Genomic DNA, 25,576 nt, shown 5'->3' on the forward strand with positions numbered 1-25,576 from the left:
TCACACCATATATTTATTTTATTTGGATTTCTCTTCTGTTCATTTACTTTCCATGTTGTTTATTGATAAAAATAAACTTTGCACACTTTTGTTTCTGAAAGCAATCTTAATTTACATCATTTTTCACACCTGCCTAAAACGTTTGCAAGGTACTGTTAAACCATTGTTGTTGTAGGGATTTCTATAAACATCATATACTATAGTTATATTTGTTATACTGGGTGCCTGAGCCAGTACATGTCAAGCAGAATTTGGAAGCATATGATGTCAACGTGACCAGCTAATATAACATTTTTAAAAAAAATGTATTTCTTGGAGCTTATTATGCCAGGTAAGTGTACAATTTCTGCAAGGATTTAAAGTGGTTGTTTAGCCAATATAATAAAAACCTCCCATCCCCTCTGTAACATAATGATATGTGCCCCTCTGTGTTTTATAAAAAAGCTGCCAATCTGTACCTATTTTAGAGCATCTCCCGGCGCTCACGTGACTCCCTGGCTCTCTCCTCTGCCCAGCTGACAGCTCCAGCGGGCGGGGCCGAGCACTCCCTCTGATGTCAGCTGGGGAGGAGGAGAGGAGAGAGGAGAGAGAGCCAAGGAGTCACATGAGTGCCAGGAGACGCTCTGATATAGGTACAGAACGGGAGCTTTTTTATATAACACAGGCACAGGGACACATATTGTTATGTTATAGAGGGGATGGGAGGTTTTTATGGTTGTTATGATACAGAGGGCCAAATGACACAGCACAGGGAACAGGACCTTTTTTTTTTTTTTTTTTTTTTTAGAGTAACAAACACTTTAATGAACACATTTGTTTTCATTCATTTCTTCACTGGGTGGCTTAGGTCTGTCAAACATGGTATTTATGTCATCGCTTGGGTTCCCCGTAACAATCATCCAATGATTTTCATTTTCTTCAACCTTGTGGCCATTCAAATATGTATGGGCAGTGACTTCACATTCCTTGCCAAACAAAGTCCTGAAACATTGAGAAGAGACAATTGTAAATAAAGAATTACCCCAACTCATTTTCTAACTGTGGCGATTGCATGTTGCCTTGACCATTCAAAAGCATTGCAAGGACCATGTATTTAAATATACAGTATCTCAGATTGCTGACACCTTCATAAAGTATATGCCCCATGTTAATCTTACGGGCTGAGATCTGGCAGACTGGGCTAATTTGTGACAAAAATATATATATTTAGACGGGGACCGGCGCCACTGTTAATTGGCTGCAATGGGGTGTGTACAGAAAATAAGTACACATACACCACTGGCCACCAAGAAAACACAGTGGTTACCAGGATAGGTAGCAGACCTATCCAAAAGTAAAGTACAAGGGAGGAAAGAGGAGTAGGCAGATCTAAAACCTTGTAGTAACCTCTACTGGTATATACTACTAAGGTACCAATACCAATAATGATGCACGCCAGTACCTATAGTGTGCTAAGGGGGTTCCACAAATTATATAGATAACTCACCAAAAAGGTGTATATATGGACCACTCATTAACACTTGTATACAGCAACACCATATGTACATAAAAATATATATATAAAAAAGTATATAAAACAAGGGGGATTAGGATATATAGCTGTAAACCTGCCGGGTTATGATAATTGTGTGTCCATACGTGTGTACACATACATAAACACTAACCCAAAAAAGACCTCAGGAGGTGCTAATAAAGTGCATATGATACAAAATTGTACACAAAGTGCAAAAGTGATGTACAAAATATACACATTAACGCTAAGGTGATTAGTGTAATGTAAAGTGATCACAATATAATTAATTACAACTAAAGATAACAATAAAAAACAGTGCACTGAGCCCTCAAGATAAGCTAATTATTAAATAATAATAATAATTAGTAAAAAATGTGACAAAAAAAAATTCAGTGATGAACAATTCATAAAAACCCCGAAAATAGTTCATATGCAGCCAAAATGGCAATCTCCTTAAGAAGTGCAATCCAAAAAAGGAAAAACTAAATGAATGTCCACAAAATCTTCAAATAGGTGCAGTAGATAAAAGTGACTGGTGCTCAAGTACATGAAATTCAGGTGACTTCCGTGCTCACCCCCTCAGCTCCCCACTCACCGGAACTATAAACCCACGAAGGGCAGTCAGGCCTGTAGATATCACACAGCAAGAATCGGGCACAGAAGAAGGGTTTGTAGAAGGTTGTATTCCACTCTCTTCTCGATGTATAAGGAAAACTGGTGCTGATGAATCAAGGTTTCTTCAGGGAGAAAAGGGCTAATGGGCTAATTTGTGGCCAGCAAACTGCTTGTAATATCTGAGCTGTTTGACCCAATACATCATTTATATGTGGGCTGTATATAAGCCCTTCAGCATCAAGTGTTTGCTTCAAGAGGCTCCCTGCTCCCCATTCATCCCCCACGAAAAAAGTTTAGTCACTAGACAGGAATTTCTTTTGAACCACTGCTACACCAAAAGTAAATTGGGAAGTAGGCTACCTACCCATTGGGGGCACTTTAGTTGTTGAAAACAAGGCAATTGTTTTGAGATTTTATATGAGGTAAAGACCATAAAGGTCATATATCTCCATCACTATCTGATGGAAGTAACTGGAAGGGGGAAGACAGTGGGGACAAGTGGGACTTTGTATGAAGCATGCATTCTCAGGGACAGCCAACTATCAATAGTATAATTGCTATATAAATACAGTAAGACCATAATCAGTAAGATAAAATTGATGAATGGGAGTGGCAATGTAACCCCTGGATAGGATCTCAGATACATCTAGGCATGTATAAAGTACACATTTCAGGGACAACCAACTATCAATAATATAAATATAGATGCTTATTAAGACGCAATAGGGCCATGATTAATAATATAACAAAGTCACACTTTAGTTGTTACCCTGCCCAAGGTGAACAGGGTCCTTTGTGCAAGCACATGCTTTTAAAGAGAACATGTCATAAAAGACATATGGTGGACTCTTTTGCTATTGCCCTAAATCAATGAACTAAAGCAAATACGCAGATATGAAAAGTCCGAAAAAAGGCATCAGTATTTATCTGCACACTTGTAAGCCAACAAATTCAAGCTTCAATGCAAAATGATAAACTAGCGTTCACATAATTGGAGTTCAGAAATGGTAGCCTCTATTTCTCTCTGTAACAGGTTTCCTTTATCCTACTTAACCCCACCCCCACTCACCACTTCATTTAAAAAGGTTTATAACTTATTCTGAAAGAGTTTTTGTCATGCTACACCAGGTTCTGTCTTCTTTAAAAAGACACTTCTAATGTTCAGATATGGGAAATAAAACTCACCACATCTTTAATCTGGAGCTTCCAGAACTAAAATGACTGAATCTCAATAACCTCACACTAGTAGTCTTAAGGCCTGCCAATAGGATCTGGGCTTGTCTTGAAGGCATCAGTCTGAGATGCTTCTGAGATCATTCAGAATTCATTGACGTGCATTTGACCTGCAGCTGACCTCCTACTTACAGTGAGGGAAAAAGGTGTTTGACCCCCCTGCTGATTTTGTACATCTGCCCACTGACAAAAAAATGATCAGTCTATAATTTTAATGGTAGGTTTATTTTAACAGTGAGAGACAGAACAACAAAAATATTCAGAAAAAACGAATTAAAAATAAATAAATCAATTTGCATTTTAATGAGTGAAATAAGTATTTGAGCCCTTTGCACATTTCTTGTAGTTGGCCACCAGGTTTGCACACATCTCAGGAGGGATTTTTCCCCCTCCTCTTTGCAGATCCTCTCCAAGTCATTAAAGTTTCGAGGCTGATGTTTGGTAACTCGAACCTTCAGCTCCCTCTACATATTTTCTATGGGATTAAGGTCTGGAGACTGGCTAGACCACTCCAGGACCTTAATATGCTTCTTCTTGAGCCACTCCTTTGTTGTCTTGGCCATGTATTTTTGGTCATTGTCATGCTGGAATACCCATCCACTGCCCATTTTCAATGCCCTGACTGAGGAGGGGAGGTTCTTACACAAAATGTAATGGTACATGGCCCTGTCCGTTGTCCCTTTGATGCAGTGAAGTTGTCCTGTCCCCTTAGCAGAAAAACACACCAAAGGCATTTCCACCTCCATATTTGACGGTGGGGGTGGTGTTCTTGGGGTCATAGGCAGCATTCCCCCTCCAAACACGGCGAGTTGAGGTTGATACCAAAGAGCTTGATTTTGGTCTCATCTGACCACAAAACTTTCACCCAGTTCTCCTCTGAATCATTCAGATGTACATTAGCAAACTTCAGATGGGCCCTGTACATGTGCTTTTTTTAGCAGGGGGGACTTGCAGGTGCGTCACCAATTGCTTTCTTGGTGATTTAAGTCCCAGCTACCTTGAGATCATTGATCAGATTCTCACGTGTAGTTCGTTCTGGGCTGATTTCTCACCGTTCCCATGATCAATAAAACTCCACAAGGTGAGATGACAGTTACTTTGTGTTTTTTCCATTTTTGAATAATCGCACCAATTGTTGTCACCCTCTCACCAAGCTGCTTGGCGATGGTCTTGTAGCCCATCCCAGCCTTGTGTAGGTCTACAATCTTGTCCCCGACATCCTTGGACAGCTCTTTGGTCTTGGCCATGGTGGAGATATTGGAGTCTGATTGATTGATTGCTTCTGTGGACAGCTGTCTTTTATACAGGTAACAAGCTGAGATTAGAAGCACTCCCTTTAAGAGAGTGCTCCTAATCTCAGCTTGTTACCTTTATAGAAGACACCTGGGTGCCAGAAATCTTGCTGGCACCCAGCTCATTAAAATGCAAATCGATTTATAACTTTTTTGAAATGCGTTTTTCTGGATTGTTTTATTTTTAGTCTGTCTCTCACTGTTAAAATAAACCTACCATTAAAATTGATAATTTCTTTGTCGGTGTGCGTACAAATGTACAAAATCAGCAGCAGATAAAATACTTTTTCCCACTCACTGTACCTACTTCGACCTGGTTCAAGTGGTCCTGCATTCCTAAAGACTTGTATGGAAATGCAAAACCCTTTAACTCCAAGCCATTGACAAAGGCCCTAAATTACCAAATGAACTCACAACATGGAAAGTGAGGCGAAAGAATGTCCAAAATCTTATACTTCGCTTACATTAATGGCTCTTCATGAGATTCACTCAGATTGCAACTGGAAGCCATTAATTACTACAAAATAAGATGAACCAGTCCAAGGACCCATGTTGACAGGCTGTGGGCTTTTGTCAATGTCATCAGTCTTACATCAGTTTAAAGTTGAATTAAACTTAAACTTAAACATTTAAAAACAGATGATAGGCAGGGTTTTTATGACAGCAAAGACCTTATTGATTTATTCAGTCATAACTGCTTTTCCTTGCCTGACAGCCTTTGTGTACACTGAGCTGCACATGCACAGCTCAGCGTACATTTACAGCATAGCTCTGTGCCAAGATGAAGTGACATCATACCTAGCCAATCAAGTGGCCACTAAGTTTGAACCAAAAAGAAAGACCGGGAGCAGATAGAAGCTCCTGTGATCATCAAGAGCACTGACACAGCAGCACTGGAGGAGATCCCTTCCAAGGTAAGTCTGTCATAATGTGCTAATATGCTATGCATACTAGCACATTATGGCTAAAAGCTCCAGGGCGCCCATTTTTTATTTATTTATTTTTCCAGAGGTTTTATTCCACTTAAGACGCTTCTGAGATCTTTCAGAATGTAATGACTTTTGACCTGCATTTTACCTTCTTCTGTGCTGCATTTGACCTGCATCAAGCTGGTTTTGCATTCCTATAGACTTGTATAGATTGTATAGACTTGAGTGCAAAACCCATTTGAAGTGAACAAAAGCAATCGGCACAGGCCCTAAAAAGATTTTTTCACAAAAGCATTCAGTATTAATGGACAATCTGATAGAACAAGACATAGGGGGATATTTACAAACGGCAAATCCACTTTGCACTACAAGTGCACCCACTGTATATCTGAGAGGGACATGCAAGGAAAATAAACAACAGCATTTTAGCTTGCACATGATTGGATGGCAAAATCAGCAGAGCTTCCCCTCATTTCAGATCTACCCCTCAGATCTACAGCGACTGCACTTTCAAGTGCACCACTTCCAAGTGCACTTTCAGTGCACTTGTAGTGCAGAGTGGATTTGCCTTTGGTAAATCAACCCCATCAAAGTTAAGAAGAATAAAGTTGATGATAAGAATAGATCATTAAAGTGTTACTAAACCCAGGACCCTGCATTCACTATATCTGGTCTCCCACAGTACATGGAAACACAATTATTTTAGTAAATATAAACTGCTAAATACCTTTTCTCATCAGCATTCTATAGCAGTCTTCAATCTCAGGTTGACCTCTGGTTAAAGCTTGTAGGAGTAGTTTTCATTCTCCTCTGACTGTCCTATGAGGCTGCAGGACCCCTGACTTTCTGGCTGGACAGTGCTCATTGTCCCTGACCTGATCACATGCACCCTCCCAAAAAAAAATACCTCTAGCAATACACACCAAACAGAGCACTAAGCAGATGGATTGGGGACAGTGGAAGAAGGGCAGGATCAGAGAAGACAGGATCAAACAGCCTTTTTAAACAATGCAGAGGATTAACTGCCTAGGTTCACAACACGCATGCTTTACTGCATATACAGACTGATTTTACCATTGCGGGTTTAGTAACAATTTAACAGAAGTAGATGAACTCAAAGTTTGTATTTAACTGCTTGCGGACCAGCCGCTACAGTTTTACTGCAGCAGGTTGGCTCCACTGTGCGAAATCACATTATTGTACGTGATCTCCCAAGGCTTGGCATCGAACACGGGTCCCGCTGACGCGATGTCCGCGGGGATACCCGCGATCGTCTCACAGAGAGGAAGAATGGGGAGAAGCTAATGTAAACAAGCATTTCCCGTTCTGCCTAGTGACACTGCCACTGATCTCTGCTCCCTGTAATCGGGAGCAGTGATCTGTCACACACAGCCCCTCTCCCCCCACAGTTAGAATCACTCCCTGGGACAGACTTCACCCCGGAAGTGCTCCCTCCTGGTTAACCCCTTCACTGCCAGTCACATTTACACTATTAGTAATCAATGCATTTGTAATCGCACTGATTGCAGTATAAATGTGAATGGTCCCAAAATAGCGCCAAAAGTGTCCGATGTGTCCGCCATGTCACAGGCACGATAAAAATTGCTGATCGCCGCTATTACTAGTAAAAAAACAAATATTAATAAAAATGCCATAAAACTATCCCCTATTTTGTGGACGCTATAACTTTTGCGCAAACTAATCAATAAACATTTATTGTGATTTTTTTTTTACCAAAAATATGTAGAAGAATACATATCCGCCTAAACTGAGGGAAAAAAAATTTTTAGATATTTTTTGGGGATATTTATTATAGCAAAAAGTAAAAAATAATGCATTTTTTTCAAAATTGTCGCTCTTTTTTTGTTTATAGCGCAAAAAAAACGCATCAAATACTACCAAAAGAAAGCTTTATCTGTGGGGAAAAAAAGAACGTCAATGTTGTTTGGGTGCAACATCGCACAACCGTGCAATTTTCAGTTAAAAGCAACGCAGTGGCAAATCGCAAAAAGTGCTCTGGTCGGGAAGGAGGTAAAATCTTCCGGGGCTGAAGCAGTTAAAGTAGCGCATTGCTGATTGGCAGAAAATGCTCTGGTCACAAAGGGAGTAAAACCTTTCGGAAGTCGGGTGGATAAAGGGTAGTATCATTACCAAGCTCTATTTGTGGGGAAAAAAAGGACTTCAATTTTGTTTGTTTGCTGAATCGGTATCAAAGTTATTAGGCAAAATGCTAGCCAGTAATTAGTTATAATAGTCCAGATTGAAAATGACTAGTGCCTGAATTACTATTTTAGGAGCATCACTAGCAAGGTAAGGATGGATGTAGGAGGTGTTTATTTCCTTATATAAAAATAAAAAAACATTGAAAAATATTGGATGTTGAGGGAAAGAGCAGTCCATATAGATGCAGAGTATGGTTTTGAGGCAATGATGACAATATTATTATCTGAAAAAAAAAATGTATATACTGCTGTTCACAGTCTAATGTTCTATGTGTATGGGACAAAATCAAATGTTCTAGGGTTATTCGCTCTACAGGTTGAATGCTTCTCATTCATGTAAAAATCGTTTTTCTGGAAACTACTACATTTTATCTACTAGATGGTGTAGAAGATCATAGGAAATAAAGGTTTATTTCCTATGGTCATCGGTGCCATTTATTGTCCGTGATGTGGTATGTCCATGTGGTATGTGCCATTCATTTCTCATGAATGAGAAACATTCAACCTGTGGAGAAAATAGCATGAAAACACCTATTATTCCCCATTCTCACAGAAGACTTTACATGCCGGTTTTATTAGACAAATAGCCATGCACATTTTTTTTTATAAATAGACCCCTTAGTGAATGGATAAGTTACTAATACTTCTGGTTTTAAATAAAATGTTTAAGAGTAACAAGGCTTCTCCAATGAAAAAAGTAATAACCATTTTATATCATTATAGCTTAGCCTTAAGCTGGCTATAAATGGATTGAAATTTGGCTGATTCAGCAGAAACCCTCCGAAATTCAATCTATATGTAGCCCGTTTGACAGAAGTTGATTGTTAGAACAGGAATGTTAAAAAAAGTTTGTCGATCGGCAGCTGCAGCCAATGATCAGTGTATTCTGGCAATGAAGAATCAACGCAATGGGGTATATTTACTAAAGCTGGAGAGTGCAAAATCAAGCTCACTTCTGCATTGAAACAAACCAACCAGCTTCCAGGTTTTATTGCCAAACTTAATTGAACAAGCTGAAATTGGAAGCTGCCTGGCTACTATGCACAGCTGCACCAGAATCTAATGCCGGCCATACACGGTTCGAATTTCGAAAGAATTTTCTTTTGAAAATCGTATCTAAGAATTTTCGTATGAATTTCGCACCATTAGTGGGCTGCAGCAACAGAAGATTTTGGTGCGGAAATAAAATTTCAGGAATCGGACATGTTGGAAATTTTTAGAAAAACTAACGATTTTCTAATCAATGATGGGAGAATCGTGCGAGAAACGTAATAAGAAAAGAAAATGTACGGAGATAAAAGAAAATTTACGGAGAGAAAAGAAGATTCCCAGCCAAGAAAATTCTTTTCTGTAGCAACATGAGGTGAAATTGAAGGCTTGGTCGGCCGAATTTCGAAAATCAATGGTGGCATCATCGGATCACAAAAAAAACGAATTTTCTTATTTTGAAAAGAAAATTCGTTCGAAATTCGACCTGCATTAGTGCACCAGTTTTAGTAAATCTCCCCCAATGTCTTGACAGGGGGAGATCCACCCTCTACCTCATTAGAAGGGGGTATCTGTTCAATAACCAACTTTAATTATTTTATGATTGAACTGTATATAAATAATACATTACAATTATTTTATATGTTCATATGATTGACAACTAATTTTATGATTAAACTGTATATAATTAAAGTGGACGTAAACCCGAAAAAAAACAAAAAACATTTTGATGTCATAATATAGAGTATAATATTTCCTATCATTTGAGCCCAGTCTTGCCACAAAGAGTTAATCCAGCTCTGAGCAATCCTCTTTTATTGTTCAGTGAGATAAATCTTGACAAAAAGAGAAAAACTTTGTAAAATCTACCCCCTTGCTGTGAGTGACAGGTGATTCTCACGTATCTCGTGCACTAGCCTAAGACATGCATTATTTTTTAATTCCCTCCCCCTCCTTTCTTCAGCAGCTCTGCAAGGATTGGCTGTTCCACACCTTAGCATGATTTGGCATGCTGAAGTCATGTGGGGACTTTTCTGGGTTTTGACTGGATGTTAGTGATCATAGAAGAAGTTCAGTGTAAGAAATACACAGGAGAAAATGCATGTTGATAAGGGGAGTGTAGAGGTGGGTGGGGAGTCTACTGACATCCCGACTCCACCCACTGAGCCCTGGAAATTAAAAAAGAATGCATGTCTTAGGCTAGTGCACGAGATACGTGAGAATCACCTGTCAGGTGATTCTCACGTATCTCGTGCACTAGCCTAAGACATGCATTCTTTTTTAATTCCCTCCCCCACTCCTTTCTTCAGCAGCTCTGCAAGGATTGGCTGTTCCACACCTTAGCATGATTTGGCATGCTGAAGTCATGTGGGGACTTTTCTGGGTTTTGACTGGATGTTAGTGATCATAGAAGAAGTTCAGTGTAAGAAATACACAGGAGAAAATGCATGTTGATAAGGGGAGTGTAGAGGTGGGTGGGGAGTCTACTGACATCCCGACTCCACCCACTGAGCCCTGGAAATTAAAAAAGAATGCATGTCTTAGGCTAGTGCACGAGATACGTGAGAATCACCTGTCAGGTGATTCTCACGTATCTCGTGCACTAGCCTAAGACATGCATTCTTTTTTAATTCCCTCCCCCACTCCTTTCTTCAGCAGCTCTGCAAGGATTGGCTGTTCCACACCTTAGCATGATTTGGCATGCTGAAGTCATGTGGGGACTTTTCTGGGTTTTGACTGGATGTTAGTGATCATAGAAGAAGTTCAGTGTAAGAAATACACAGGAGAAAATGCATGTTGATAAGGGGAGTGTAGAGGTGGGACGGGGAGTCTACTGACATCACAACTCCACCCACTGAGCCCTGAAAAACAGACCCACCCACACAATCTTCAGTTTTTCGGGTCTCATAGCAGACAGAGGGGAGACATTTGTCAGATAAGTATACATGCAGGAGGCATCTATATCCTTCTAGATAACCAATATTGCAGTCGTTTAGAAAGGATGAGCGTGGGTTTACATCCACTTTATTACATTACAATTTTTTTATATGTTCATATGATTGACAGCTATCTATATAGGAGGCCAAATAAATAAAAAGTATTTTGTTTCCTCTTGCAATTCAAAACCAGAAAGCGAATTGTATGCGTTAAAAGGGATTGCATGCATTACAGAAATAAGTTAGCATTAGTAATCAGATTTATAGTTTATCACTGGGCATATATCTGAGATATCAGGACATAAAAAAATGATTGTACTTACCATAGGATGTATTTCCTAAGAACAGCGAGACATCTATTTGTTTTGCTGTGAACGATGAGGAGTTTTGTATTTGCCTGTATATACAAGTTGGCTTTAGTTTTTTTATTGGTATTGAAATTAAAATCAATAAAACAGAAATAATGTAAGTATAAGGTTTATCTATCATGTTTACAAACTACAGAATTAGGCTGATGATACACATGGGTGATTTTCTCGTAGCAATTGCCCGATTACCCTAGATCAGGCTTTCTCAACCTTTTAACCATAGAGGAACCCCAAAAATAATTTTTATGTCTCGAGGAACCCTTCCTAAAACCAAATCATCAGGGTTCAATAGGTCAATAGGAAGAATATCCCCCCTAAAGTGGTATTCCGAATGCCACCCTTAAAGACAGCTAAAAAGATATTTGGTGTCATGCTGCTGGCTTTGCTAAGTGGTGCTGAACCTCGAACTCTGTAGACATCATCAAATAGGTGGTTCATCAGCCACAGCTCAAAGAACCCCCTAACAACCTCTGGAGGAACCCTGGTTGCCCTAGATATAGATGTTCACTGAGAATACAGCAGGTCAGGAACCAGCTCAGAGTAAAGAAATTGACACCTGACATTAAGGAAGGAAATTAAAAGTTTTTAATAAACTTTTAATGACTTTTATCTATAATTTGTGTTTAGTGGTTTCTTTATTGTGTTTTCTTGCACAGTCATTATTTAATAAAAATATATTTTCATATGGTTTATACTAAAATAATAAAGTAAACTGTACCATTCTCCAAACATGTTGGCACATTGGCACCTTCCTCTTCTGCTCCATTAACTGTCCTAAATGCCTTTCTTCAATTCAACATCTAAAACCGGCCATAGAAGGATTGGATCTTGGCAGGTTCAGCAGGGACCAGACAATATTTAATCCATCTATGGGCAGACTGGTTGTATTGAAGTCAATCCATCAATCAACATTGATACAACCAGCCTGTCAGATTTTTTGCATGTGATCACTGCTGTTCTGCCAGCAAGGAAGGCTCCCCGCTGGCAGAACACAATAGCGATACAGGAGGGAGCAATATTCTTTCCTTCCACCCATAGTGGCAGGAAAGAAAATTGTGTAAGCTTTGGCTTACTTAAGTTCTTATCGCTATTTCTAACCACTTCCCCTGACCACTGATGTATGCACAGGGCAGTGACACATATTTGTTGCAGAAAAACCAGAGGTGACTTTGACATGCAGTCTATGACTGACACATGGCTTTGCATTCTCTAAGCTTTGGAAGAAAAAAGATGGAGGAACCCAACAATGGAACAACAAGGTCTTCTTGAAGCACAGACAGGACTAGAATTTTTCTTCCACTGATGTACAATGTTTAAAACCTGAATTGTTTATATATGGTGCCAGTTGCTGTAAACATTGGCAAAGGAAAAAATTAGGACTGCCATAGACAGCTTGGATTTTGGACAAATCCTACTGAATTGGCTGAACTGGGGTTGCTCCATCACCACCTCCTACCTACTGTAAGTTATGTCCTTTGTAATTGATTCATCCTTTATTTTTTGGCTGTACTTTGACTTTAACACATGTATAATGCCATTCTTGAGCAAGATATGTTCCCTTTGCAGCACTAAAACCATATTAATATCTATTATATATTATAATATACAATATATTATATTGCCCTGTGTAATCTGAATTACCAAATAAAATATTCTCATAAAAGCTTTTAACGCCTTGGAGAATAACAACACTGTACTAACAACAATATACATACTGGAACAGGGAATCCTTCATATTCCATTCTCATTTGTGGATCCAAATAAACGAACTGCCAGCAGGTTTCATATGATGACTGATCTGTTAAACTAACTTCTTGCAAATGAGATTTCTTACTGCTTTTTAGAAACGTTTTTTGGTCACTCGTCAGATATAACTGGAAAAAATATAGACAGATAAAACAATAAATCATTTCAGTTTTGTTATGTGTATAATGACATTTAAATGGATGCATTTTTCCTGTGAGGTACAATTTGTTGGTCATAAGGTGCAGTGATGAGAAACAAATGTAATGATACTGTGTTGTCATCTAAAATATACATCTAAAGAAAAAAATACAACTATAAAAATGCTATCAGTTAATTGGTATTATGGGTAGCAGTAAGTATAGTAAGTAGTAATCAATTATTAATAAACAAATAAAGCATTGGATAATCGTGTGCAATTAAATCTCTACTACATGGTACTTGTGCAGCCTACATGGTAATGAGCTAATTGTTCCACAGCTAAGCTACAACAATTATGTTCATTCCAATTGAATTAGGCAATAGATGGATAAAATCTTGGCTGATTCAGAAGGGACTGGCTGAGATTCATCCATGGGCAGGCTGGTTGTACTGAAGTCGAAACATCGATCAACTTGGGTAAAACCAGTGTGTCAGTTTTTTAACCTGCGGTTACAGACAGCGGTTATAAACGCTAGCAGTGATCATTGTATTCTGCCGGTGGGGAAGGCCAGTAGTGCATTTAGGTTTTGTGCTGCCCAAGGCCTGACTAAACTCGTGTGCCCCCTAATTTAAATATGACCCACCCCTTCCTGCCAAAACCACACCCCTTGCTGTTTAAGGGCGGGGGGGCAATGGATTCCCTTCATTTGCATAGAATTCCTCTCACTTCCTGTTTGGCTATGGGGCAGAAAGTGAAGGGAAATCTCTGCAATGGGACAGGGATGGTAAAAAACAAACTGACAGGGGCTATAACCATCCCTTACTCTATCCAAAATTTAAAAAAAAAGTGTTGCCCATAGTTCTACTTTAAGCACAAATTTCTGATAATTTTATGGAGAGGACTAAGAAGATATAATCATGCCAATGGTGCAGCAGAATACATATAGCACAGTGGGGAAGGTTTGTGGTCCAGTATAATAGGACGGTCAAAATTAGAAGCGGCGTCCCCACCTCCCTCTTTATTTGCCGCTCAGACCAGTCCGCCCCATAAGACTGGAGCTACACTAACAGCGCAAGTCGACGGGGACTCTTTCCGTGCTGCCCCCATGCAAAGTGCTGCCCTTGGCCTGGGCCCTGTCGCCCTAAGCCAGGATACAGCATTGGGGAAGGCTATGTGTTCTGCCAGCATGTGTTCTGCTGGAGGGATTCCCCCATCAACATCTTTGGTGGAAGGAAAGAAAATCGCATAATCTATGGGCTGCTTTACTGTGTGCTGTTTCCGTTGCTGTTTAATACATTCTGAAATTATTTAAAAATGTCAAGGAGTGAAAAATCAATTGTTGTGAGTATGTTATAAGAATAAAAGGCAAAAAATCATTCCGAAGATAACATTTTCCAGGAACACTAAAGCGAGCCATAGATGGATCGAATCTCAGCTGGTTCAGCAGGGACCAGCTGAGATTCAATCCACTTATGGGCTGACTGACTGTACTGAAGTCGAACCATCAATTGACTTTACTATAACCAGCCTGGTCAGATTTTTTTAATGCTATTACTTCCAGTGGCTATAGCTCCTAGCAGTAATCTGTGATGACTCCCCACCGGCATAACACAATAGTCCCTCAGGAGGGACTCTGCCCTCAATGCTGACTGTGTTGATGGAGAATCAAGCGATTTTCTTTCAACCACGGGTTGCAGGAAAGACAACTGTATTATCTATGGCTTGCCTAAGGCATAGCTTCCAACTGTCCCTGATTTGGAGGGACTGTCCCTAATTTGGAGCAATGTCCCTCTGTCCCTCATTCCTCCTCATCTGTCCCTCATTTTGGTCTGATCAATATAGTTGAATATAAAAATGCACTTTTTACCTATCAAAAAGTGTTTTCCAGCCCTAAACCTTTCATCTGATTTCTAGATTGCTGCATTTGTAAATTCCAAAAGCCAATATAAAGGAATAGTAGTGGTATAAAAAGCACTTGTGGGTTTAACTAATCTTGTTTTTTTGTACAATTCTCCTTTAAGGGGGCGTGGCAAGGGGTGAGTCCTATGCCTGCATAATTTTGCTGATAGGTGTCCCTCATTCCCATCTCAAAAAGTTGGGAGGTATGGGGTGGGAAGTTGGGTGAAATACCATTTACTACATATTTAAAGACATTTTATTTGTACAGCTTTAACCAGAATTACTCCATATACAGTACACTTTATTTGTAAAGTCTTGTCTCAACATTGTTTTCAAATAAAGTATTCTTATGCTTGTGGTGTAGATCTTCCGAGAAGATATTTAAAACATTACAGATGTCTGAATCAGGTAACATCTATGTGAGATGGATGGCCCACATAGACGTGGACGGATTTTAGAAATTTTTAATGTTTTAAACAAACTAAGTATGTCCTTCAAATGTTCCCATTCAAATCAGTTGTGACTTAACTAGAGCTCCACCAAAAAAGGGAAGCTTCGCTTGTCTGACTCCTCTATCTGCCTTTTATTCATTTGTACGAATACTTAGTATTTGTCTGTATATACCTAATTTGTTTAGAATGATTCATGCATTTGGCCATGCGCCTTCCTTTTTCTTTACATGCGCAGTAGGAAATCAGGTGCGAAGGCTTCAGTGCCGGTTTCCCTTAGTCAAGATGGCAGCGCCAGCACTAGATAGCCAATTTAATAATTGGCTTGGGTGAGGACACCACTGTATGCCTGGACAGGCAAGTACCCTAATATTAAAAGTCAGCAGCTACAGCATTTGGAGCTCCTCTTCAAACTGCCCTGGGGTTACTACTGCTTAAAGAGCATGCAGAATCTGATGCTTCCCAGAGTGTCAACCCCTATATCACTACAGGATACAGCAGTGACATGGAGGCTGACGGATCAAACCAGTACAGCAGGGACCAAGAATCTAACTTTACCAGAATTGATGGATTCAGAAGAATCTTCAGATATCATTATCCATACCTGCCAACTTTTTGAGATGGGAACGAGGGATACCGATCAGCAAAAGTATGGAGGCATAGGACACGCCCCCTATATTATTATATATATGTAATACACACACACACACACACACACACACACACACACATATATATATATATATATATATATATATATATATATATATATATGTGTGTGTGTGTGTGTGTGTGTGTGTATTACATATATACTTATACATATATATATATATATATATATATATATATATATAAATAATGTTTGGGGGTTCTAAGCAATTTTCTAGAAAAAAAAACAGTTTTTAACTTGTAAACACCAAATCTCAGAAAGAGGCTCAGTCCTTAAGTGGTTAAATACCACCAAAAGAAAGCACTATTTGTGAGAAAAAAAAAGAAAAAAAAATCATATGGGTACAGTGTTGCATGACTGAGTAATTGTCATTCAAAATGTGAGAGTGCTGAAAGCTGAAAATTGGTCTAGTTAGGAAAGGGGTTAATATGCCCAGTGGGCAAGTGGTTAACATTACAAATTGCTCTGCACTTTCGATGTAATTTTCTCCTAAAACAATTCTTTATGCATTGGTGACATAATCCTCTGAAAAAAAAAACTGATGAATAATCTAATGCAAAAGAGTTATGTGGTGTATTGTGAAAATGGGATTTATTTAAGAAGCATCACTATTAGAAAAGCGAGGTGTGTTTTATGGTCTCAGTGTATGAAATATGTTCTGACTTCACTTACGTGTCCCATAAAACCATCTGTTGTCCTTAACGCAAAGTTCTGTCCGTAATGGAGAGGTTCCCCATGTTCACTGCCATCCACACTGCTCCCCAATAACATGGAAAAACATTAAATACAGTTCATTTAGAATAGTCAGAGTTTAAGAGCTTATAGAGTAAATCTGAAGGCTTCTGTGTGGCAGTCTAAACAGGTTATAAAGTGGTTGTAAACCTTAGATATGAAATATGAACAAAGCATATCCCTCTATAGTGTGTGTGTGTCTCAATTTAAGCGTCATTTCTGTCTGCTGCTTTGTTCCTTTCCTATCAGCAGAAATCACTTCTGACAAGTTTTCCTGACACCAAAAGAAAAAAAGGTGACAGGGGAGGGAAAGCAGATCAACAGCCTCAGCTCTGTTCCTGTGTGCTGTGTGAAGGGGGGTCCCTTCCCTCCAATCAGCTATCAGACCTCTCCTCACTGAGCTCTGCAAAGTGTAACTTCAGCTCTCAGCCCACTTTTTTTCTGAACTCTCAGACAAGCTTTAAAACTCAGCTTTGATTTGTTTCCTTTCTGTGTATCGCCTGAAGACAGTCACTTCACTGGATAGATGTAAGACTTTACATCCACTTTAAAGTATATGTGAATCCTCACCTTGTAAAAAAACAAAAAACTATTCAGTTTAAAACAGAAATGAAAGGCAAAACATTTGTGTGTGTGTGTGTGTGTGTGTGTATACACACACACACACATTTTATTTCCTTAAAGCGGAGTTGCTCACACTTTTAGAACTCATCATCAAAATCATTCTTGCAGCATATACTGTAGATTGTGCAATGGAAAGTTTTTTTTTTTTCTGACAACTTACCTGGATAGCACTGTTTTCAATTGAGTTTCCTGTCTCTACCTCTCTGTATGCATTGTATTGTATGTTAAGATCCTAAGTTTGGTTTTAAAAAATAAATAATTAAATGTGTCAGTGGAACTCCGCTTTAATAATAAATGATCACATAATCTTTCTTCTCAGGCTGCATAAGGGGCTTAGAGAGGTGGGGGTGGAGATGAAAGGGGGCTTGCCAGCAGGAGGCAGAGAAAAAGCAGAACACCGATCTTCCCAGTGATCAGCTGTACAGGGGGCATGTCACCATAAGTCTGACCATTGGATTACAGGAAGGCTGTTCTCCCAGAACATCAAGAAAACTGACCACACTGGGATGGATGAGGTTCTATGCCTAACGTAGTCAGTTTGAAATAGGACAGCAGGTGGACTGGCAGGATCACCAGGTATTTCACATAAAAGGAAGAATTATAAGAGAACAGGATGCTTTTTAACATAAGTCCATGGTACAACAGACACATATCAGGAATATGAAATGTTGGGGTAACAAACACTTTAAATCCATGACTTTGTCATACGAGAGCATCATGAATTAAAAGAACAAACTTCCTTTATATCCCCTGAGTAATGTTCCTTCCTTTGTGTCTCACACATCCCCCCTATCAGATACTGCAGCTCAAAGTGGGAGAATTTCAGCAACAGTCAGTGCTGCCAACCCAGAATGAAGGTGTGGCCAGGTGCTGATTGACAAGCTACAGGCTTGTGAATCAGTAGTGACAATCCTGTCTGCCACACCCCTGTAACATCTCACTCCTCCCACTGTCATGCATGCAGGTGACACAGCCTACATGAAGGACAACGCTGCTTTATATTCAGTAGCAATGCAACCTAAGTACTGCAGCACATACATATTTTTTTATGGGGGGGCTATAGTTCCACTTTGAAGCTGAATTGCAGGTAAAGTTGGTATTGCAGAATTACATGGGTCCAGCTTATTATTGCTTATTTCACACCTGAGGGATTGTTGTTGAAGAGGAGAATCACTATAATAGTCATTACTGCTACAGTGATCAGCACGGTCTTCAGGGGTGGCTGCTCTGCTGCACTGTAACCACATGGGGAAACTGTGGTTCCATCGCCCCGTCTCTCTCCACCTTGTTCAATCAGAGAACACTTTGCATTCATTGAGAAAATACACTGAGTTCTCTGAATGGAGGCCATACTGAGCAAGAGACTCCCTATGGTTACTATGCAGCAGGGCAGCCTCTCGGCAAAAAATCTGAGAGACAAAGGCTATCACTGTAGTAGCATCAACTACTACAGTGATTCTCTGCTACCACAGGGATTCCACAGTTTGAAATATGCATACCCATGCTGGACCCCTCTAACTAAGTAATCCGACCCACACCTGAAATTCAGCTTTAATATAATAGTCTATTTCAAGAGGAAGTAATCCCTGATGGGTTTTACTTCCGCTTTGTTTCCCTGCAAATGTAAAGCATAATCGGCTACTACCCTGTTTCCCCAAAAATAAGACCTAGCTTGATTGTCGGTGATGGCTGCAATATAAGCCCTACCCCCCAAATAAGCCCTACCCTGTTTCCCCAAAAATAAGCCCTGCCCTGAAAATAAGACCTACAAGGACTTTAACTAGGGCTTATTTGAGGGGGTAGGGCTTATATTGCAGCCATCACCGACAATCACACTAGGTCTTATTTTCTAGGTCTTATTTTCTTTCCGGGTATTGGCCAGAGCCGTGATGATGTCTCTTCCGCACATGCATGCAGGAGCCACCACTAACAGCATGATCGCCGTTAGAAAGGGCACACTCAGTCCGCCTGCGCAGCGTTGTCTATGGCGCATGCACCTTAGATATCGGTGCCTGTCTATTGCACACATCTCCTAAACCATGTAGGTTTAGGAGATATTTCTTGCACCTACAGGTAAGCCTCACCTGCTGTCCCAGGGTGGGTCTATGGAGGGAAAGAGGGAAACGTACTGGATCATGTTATATGTAGATGCAGCACATTGTTCTTAACTTTTCATACACTACCCACCACCCCAATAATGAGTACCTGTCTTAGAGGAACTGGTAGTTCCAGGTATAGCGCTGGCTCCTGAAGAGCACGCGCTATATGTTTTGAAATTTAAGTTACACCTAAACTGCAGTTTGGTTTGGATAAAATTGTTCCAAATTTTGACCTCAGCATCAGTCTGACTGGACTATAGGGTGTTCAGCCTGGCCATAGGGGGCACTATCTCTTATGGCAGGTATGGAACCACAAACTGGTTGGGTGCTTTAAGGTTACTTTCTCTCGGAGCCAGCCCAGTGGGAGTGTCACTCTTGCTGTGTTTTCTGGAAGAGGGTACTTAAGATGCGGATGATACATGGTTCGGGCTTCCGGTCCAGAAGTATCTTCTGACTCCATGGTCCTGGTCCTCCTGACCAGCCCCCAGAAAGGCTATGGCCTGGGGTACGGATCCACCCCACTTTGTGTCTCAGGGCTGGCTAGCCCTAGGCAAGGAAACTAAAGAAAGGATTCTGAGGTGGTCCGGTGCCGTCTCCGGTTGTGGAGAGGCCCACCAACTTCTTAGCTATCCAGGGGAGGACTCTTCAGAAGAAGCCACGTACGGGTTGGCTTCTTAACAAGAGCCTGGTGAGGCTGAGGAACCTAAGTGAATCCAATCTCGTGGGTATCGCCGAACCGGCTGAAAGATACTGGTACCACACAAATGTTCTACAACAACATGTTCTACAATAGCATCTGTGGCAGAGACTTGTTCCTGAGTTAAGCACCTTGTTGGCTGCTAGGCCTTGTGAGAGAGAGACTATCCAACTTGAGTGAACATCCAGTTGTGAATGGCTATTCTCTGGATTTAGGCAAAGTAAGCAAGTCTTTTATTATTGACTTTGACACTAAGAGTACCTGAACTTTCCTCCTAACCCTCTGATCCTATTTTAAGAGACTGTTGATTAACTATGTTTTTGCAAATAAAAATCCCTTTATGCGGATCTGTCGTCAGTCTCTAAAGTTCCTGGGCCATCTACCACGGGAACCCCTAGACGCAAATCGAAGGTAACGGTAAGCCCAATCAAACCAGCAGCTCCTTCGGGGGTCAGTGCTACACAGGTCTGGTGAAATACTGTACGTTATACTCCACCTGGCTCTACACAATGCATTGCTGGATGGCTGAGAGCCAATTACCAGGCTGGAGCATGGTCACATGGGCACCACAGAAACATGCATAGTCCTGTGTAAGATCTGACATGCTTAGAAGGTTTAAAACTTATATAGGACCTGACAACATGAAGCAACAGGAAGTTATTTTTTATGCTTACAGCCCCTCCTGCAAAACAAATTGGCTTCCAGTATAGGCAAAGTGCATAATAAGTTCTTTATTGGAGATCTATAGGATTTATTTTAAAGCAACTCTGTGATTTAAAAAAAAATCAGATCATGGGGGTTGATTTTTCCAAAGGTAAATAGGCTGTTTACTTTGCAAGGGTATTTTACTTTAGCTTAGAGGTGATGCTCTACAGACTACCATCATCCTTCCATAAACTCATTCCCAACAGTTATAACCTTCTGTACCACCTGCCCCACCCTTTTAGATTGTAAGCTCTTTTGAGCAGGGTACTCTTAATCCTTTTGTATTTAATTGTATTGTAACTGTATTGTCTCCCTTTTATATTGTAAAGCGCTGCGTAAATAGCTGGCGCTATATAAATCCTGAATAATAATAATAATAATAATAATCATCCAATCATGTGCAAGCAAAAATGCTGATTTTTTCCTTGCATGTGATTGGCTATTCTTTTGCAAATAGAATATTTACCACATTCACTAAGCTAAGAGAAATTCCCCCTGCAAGGTAGAAATTCTCTTGTAAAGTGAACAAGTTATTCTCATTTACTCCATTGAATTCTAACCTCTGCCACTGACTGCACCAAAGGCCACTGCAGTAAGAAAATAAACCACAGGCTAAGCAGAGTGGAGAGTGCAGAGCTCCAGTAGTGTCAGTAGAGGTTAGCATTCAATCTTAAGTTTGCAGGGAACCAGATATTGACTGGATTTAATTTAGTGACAGAGCCACTTTTAAGTCTGAACAATTTCTGCTCAAGTTGTGAACATAACACAAGGCAGGTGGAACAACAAATTGCTCACACACTATGGTCCTGTTCATGTACGGTATAGTGGGCTTTTCTGCACGTCATCACATTATTGCAGTTACACTACAGCAGACATCCCAACCTGCAGAAACTCATTTGAGGGAGGTGGTGCTTCGCACCCGCAAACGCCCACCTCACCCACCATGGCAAAATATTATTTAAATCACTTTTTCAATATTTTTTCACAGTGCTTCTAGGGAAGGGGTGGGGTGTGGGTGGTATGTCGATGGTGTCAGTTTTTGTTTTTACTTTTAATAATTGGTTTTTGTTTTACAATTTAATTTGGTTTTAATTTTTTTTTCACAATGCTTTTTGTGGGGAGGGGGTTGGAACAGTGGACATTGTTGGTAGTGCAGGGGAGAGTGGTGTCAGTAGTTTTTTTTTTTTAGTTTTTTTTACACTTTTTTCATTTTTTTTTCATTTTTTTTGATTTTTTTAAAATATTTTTTGGGGGGGGGGGGGGGGGGTTTGGTGAGATTTCAGGGTTTTAAACAGACGCCTGACACTCCCCTTTGATACAGACAAAGGGACTGAGGACACACATTCCCCAGTCCCTTTCTCAGCGCTAAAGATGAATGAACAGGAGACAGTTTACTCTGCTCATTTATCACAGGAGCGATCTTGCTCGCTGTGTCCATTAACTAGTTCCCCCGCAGCCGGCAGGAGAGGAGGGGAGCCGGATGAGGGGGACGATGGAGGCCGGAGGAAAATGGGGGGTGGAGAAGCACATGGAGGGGGCCAGAGGAGAACGGGGGTGGAAAAAGAACATGGAGGGGGCCGGAGGATAACAGGGGTGGAGAAGGACATGGAGGGGGCCGGAGGAGTACAGGGGCGGAGAAGGACATGGAGGGGGCCGGAGGAGAACGGGGGCGGAGAAGGACATGGAGGGGGCTGGAGGAGAACGGGGGCGGAGAAGGACAAGGAGGGGGCTGGAGGAGAATGGGGGCGGAGAAGGACATGGAGGGGGCCGGAGTAGTACAGGGGCAGAGAAGGATATGGAGGGTGCCGGAGAACAGGGGTTGAGGAGGACATGGAGGGGGCCGGAGGAGAACGGGGGTGGAGAAGGACATGGAGGGGGCTGGAGGAGAACGGGGGTGGAGAAGGACATGGAGGGGGCTGGAGGAGAACGGGGGTGGAGAAGGACATTAAGGGGGGCCGGAGGATAACGGGGGCGAAGAAGGACATGGAGGTGGACTGGGAGGAGCACACAGAGCAGCTGGGGATGATCGGTGTGGCTGGAGGGACAGCTGCGATCACCGATCTCCCTGTATAGTTTTTTAGCTGACAGCCGCAGGAGGGAGAGAAGGAGAAGTGGCTGTTAGCTAAAAATTGATACAAAGGATATCGGTGATCACAGCTGTTCCCCGCTGCACCGATCATTCCAGAGAGATCGAGAGGCACTTGCAGGTGTGCGGGAGCCTCTGCAGAAATGTGGGAGACTCCCACACCTCGCGGGAAACTTGAGATGTCTGGTACAGTGCAAATTTGGCACACTGTACCAAAGTGTTATGGGTACCATGTAATTCAATTAAACACTGTGTTTTTGACCAATGCATGTTACATATATGCACTGTAGTGTACTGTATGTGCATCTTGAGTTACATGTTTAGGACCTGCCTGCAATATGAAGGAAAACTAAAAATTATGAATACGTTTCCATCTTTTTTTTTTATTAGAGTTTATGTTAGAAATGTGATGAAAACATATACTGTACCTTGTTATAATGAAAGCATTCCTGGCACAAGGCTTGACATTGCTGCTGCCACTGACTCCACACTGTGCTGTTAGGTGGCTCTTTAAATGTAAAGCACTTTCATCTGGGTTAGCCGAGAGAGTGTAGTTCCCATTTACCGGGGATGGATTACTTAACGATTGCTGGCTGTTCTCTGGATTCAGCAGCATGACTACATCACCAATGTGGAGGAATCCATCCTTGGAGATAGAAAGCTCTGCCTAATACAAAGAAAGGAAAATTATTAAAAAGTCCAGTATACCTCATTCAAGTTATAATAATGTTTCTAGACCATGTTTGTTACAGATGATGATGGTAATGATACTACTCTTTATCCACTTGACTTCCAGAAGGTTTTACTCCCTTTATGACCACAGCATTTTCTGCCAATCAGCAATGCACTACTTTAACTGCTTCAGCCCCGGAAGATTTTACCCCCTTCCGGACCAGAGCACTTTTTGCAATTTGGCACTGTGTCACTTTAACTGAGAATTGCGCGGTCATGCGACGTAGCACCCAAACAAAATTCACGTCCTTTTTTTCACACAAATAGAGCTTTCTCTTGGTGGTATTTGATCACCTCTGCGTTTTTTATTTTTTGTGCTAAAAACAAAAAAAGCGCGCCAATTTTGAAAAAAATGCATTATTTTTTACTTTTTGCTATAATAAATATCCCCCAAAATATAAAAAAAACAAATTTTTTTCCTCAGTTTACGCTGATACGTATTCTTCTAGATATTTTTGGTAAAAAAAAATTACAATAAGAGTATATTGATTGCTTTGCACAAAAGTTATAGCATCTACAAAATAGGGGATAGATTTATAGTATTTTTATTATGAGTGTGTCGGAGGAAGGCCAACCATTCAGAGTGAGTACTTTATCATGCTTTACAGAGGAGAAGTGACTGTAGGGTGGATTGGTCTCCTAAGCAAACGCAGTGCAGATAGGAGTTGTGCAAAACAGCCATGTGCGTGCAATACTACTACAAGTTTGCCCAGTACAGTCAGGAGTTGTACAAGACAGCCAAGAGAGTGCAGTGCGGCCAGAGGTTGTACAATATAGCCTGCATTTACAGAGCAGCCAGAGGCCAGGCAGTCCTTAAGTTGTACAGTTTGTAATTTGGGGGTATTCCATGCTCCCAACCCTATCCGAGTTACTGTTCCAATAAAAACAGAAAAGAGAAAACCCTAGACTGGTCTTTGAGCCAAAGGAGGAATTCTGAAAATGGCGTGTGCCTGGCTGTGTATGCTGTGGGTGGGAGAAATAGGCCAAATTTTCCAGCTGATCTTTAGGGGGGCTCACTACAAGTGTAACTGCTCCTGGTGGTCCGGTGAATGTATGGGTGGAAATTGGTTCTATACACATTACCACTTACCTTTTGCAAAATATTTTTCTTGAAATTACTTGACTTTTGCAAAAGCAGTTCTCCCTTTTCTCGTTTTTCCAAAAAGTCTTTCAAGAGATCCTATAATGTATAGAAAACACAAAATATAAACCAAGAGGAAAGATACAGTGAAATAAAGAGGGGAAATGTAAGAACACATTTGTGACTGTTTAGACTTTAGAGGATGACAGAATGACATTTGCGGTGCCCCAGTCTCTGCTACGAATTACGTCTTTTTATTTGTTGCAAACATTTGAGACAGAATTACAAATGGAGAACAAAAACATATTAAAGTAATTCTTCAGCATCTTTTAAAAAAAATTTAAGTCAGCAGCTACAAATACTGGGATCCAGCAGTGTGCTCACCCCAACCACTTCTTCACCGGTCTTCCGGCTCCCTGGCGCTGGCATGCTTACTCTGGGCAGCCAGTTGTGGCTCCTTGCGGCTTCACGGTTAGTTGTCCACTGCGCATGCGTGAGCCACGCTATGCTTACTGAATGCTCCAGCTCCCTCTGGAAGAAGAACAAGAACAGGTAGCCACCCCCCCCCCCCCCCCCAGAAAAAAAGGTGGCAAAAATAGAAGAGTAAGGGGGAGGAGGGTATAAATCGTAACTTCCCCTTTAAGGTAAAGTTCCAGCTGCAGATCTCCCCTGTGAGAATAAAATCACAGTGTTGCTTTGAGCTAACACAGCTTAACCACTTAATTACTGCAGTATGATCAGCTGCCCGATCTGCCCAGTGATCAATATGTTCCAAGCTGTCATTAGGCAGCTCGGTACACAGTGAACACTCTACCCACCTG

At 40.9% G+C, this 25,576-nt stretch overlaps 1 protein-coding gene across 1 annotated transcript in view; it reads right to left on the reverse strand.

The window, feature by feature from the left end:
- CFAP161 (cilia and flagella associated protein 161) overlaps positions 1-25,576 on the reverse strand; it is a 31,233-nt gene continuing 5,657 nt past the window's right edge. Inside the window, exons 2-7 of the mRNA XM_077473150.1 lie at positions 24,765-24,854; positions 23,371-23,609; positions 16,672-16,753; positions 12,812-12,970; positions 11,052-11,125; positions 1-981 (exon numbers count right to left, since the gene is read on the reverse strand). Of these exons, the coding sequence (XP_077329276.1) occupies positions 801-981; positions 11,052-11,125; positions 12,812-12,970; positions 16,672-16,753; positions 23,371-23,609; positions 24,765-24,854 (825 nt within the window). The 3' untranslated portion in view covers positions 1-800. The remainder of the gene's footprint in view (positions 982-11,051; positions 11,126-12,811; positions 12,971-16,671; positions 16,754-23,370; positions 23,610-24,764; positions 24,855-25,576) is intronic.

The sequence above is a fragment of the Lithobates pipiens genome, unplaced genomic scaffold (genome assembly GCF_037356315.1).
Source record: "Lithobates pipiens isolate NorthernLeopardFrog02 unplaced genomic scaffold, aLitPip1_a1.2 Scaffold_8, whole genome shotgun sequence".
Classification (NCBI taxonomy): domain Eukaryota; kingdom Metazoa; phylum Chordata; class Amphibia; order Anura; family Ranidae; genus Lithobates; species Lithobates pipiens.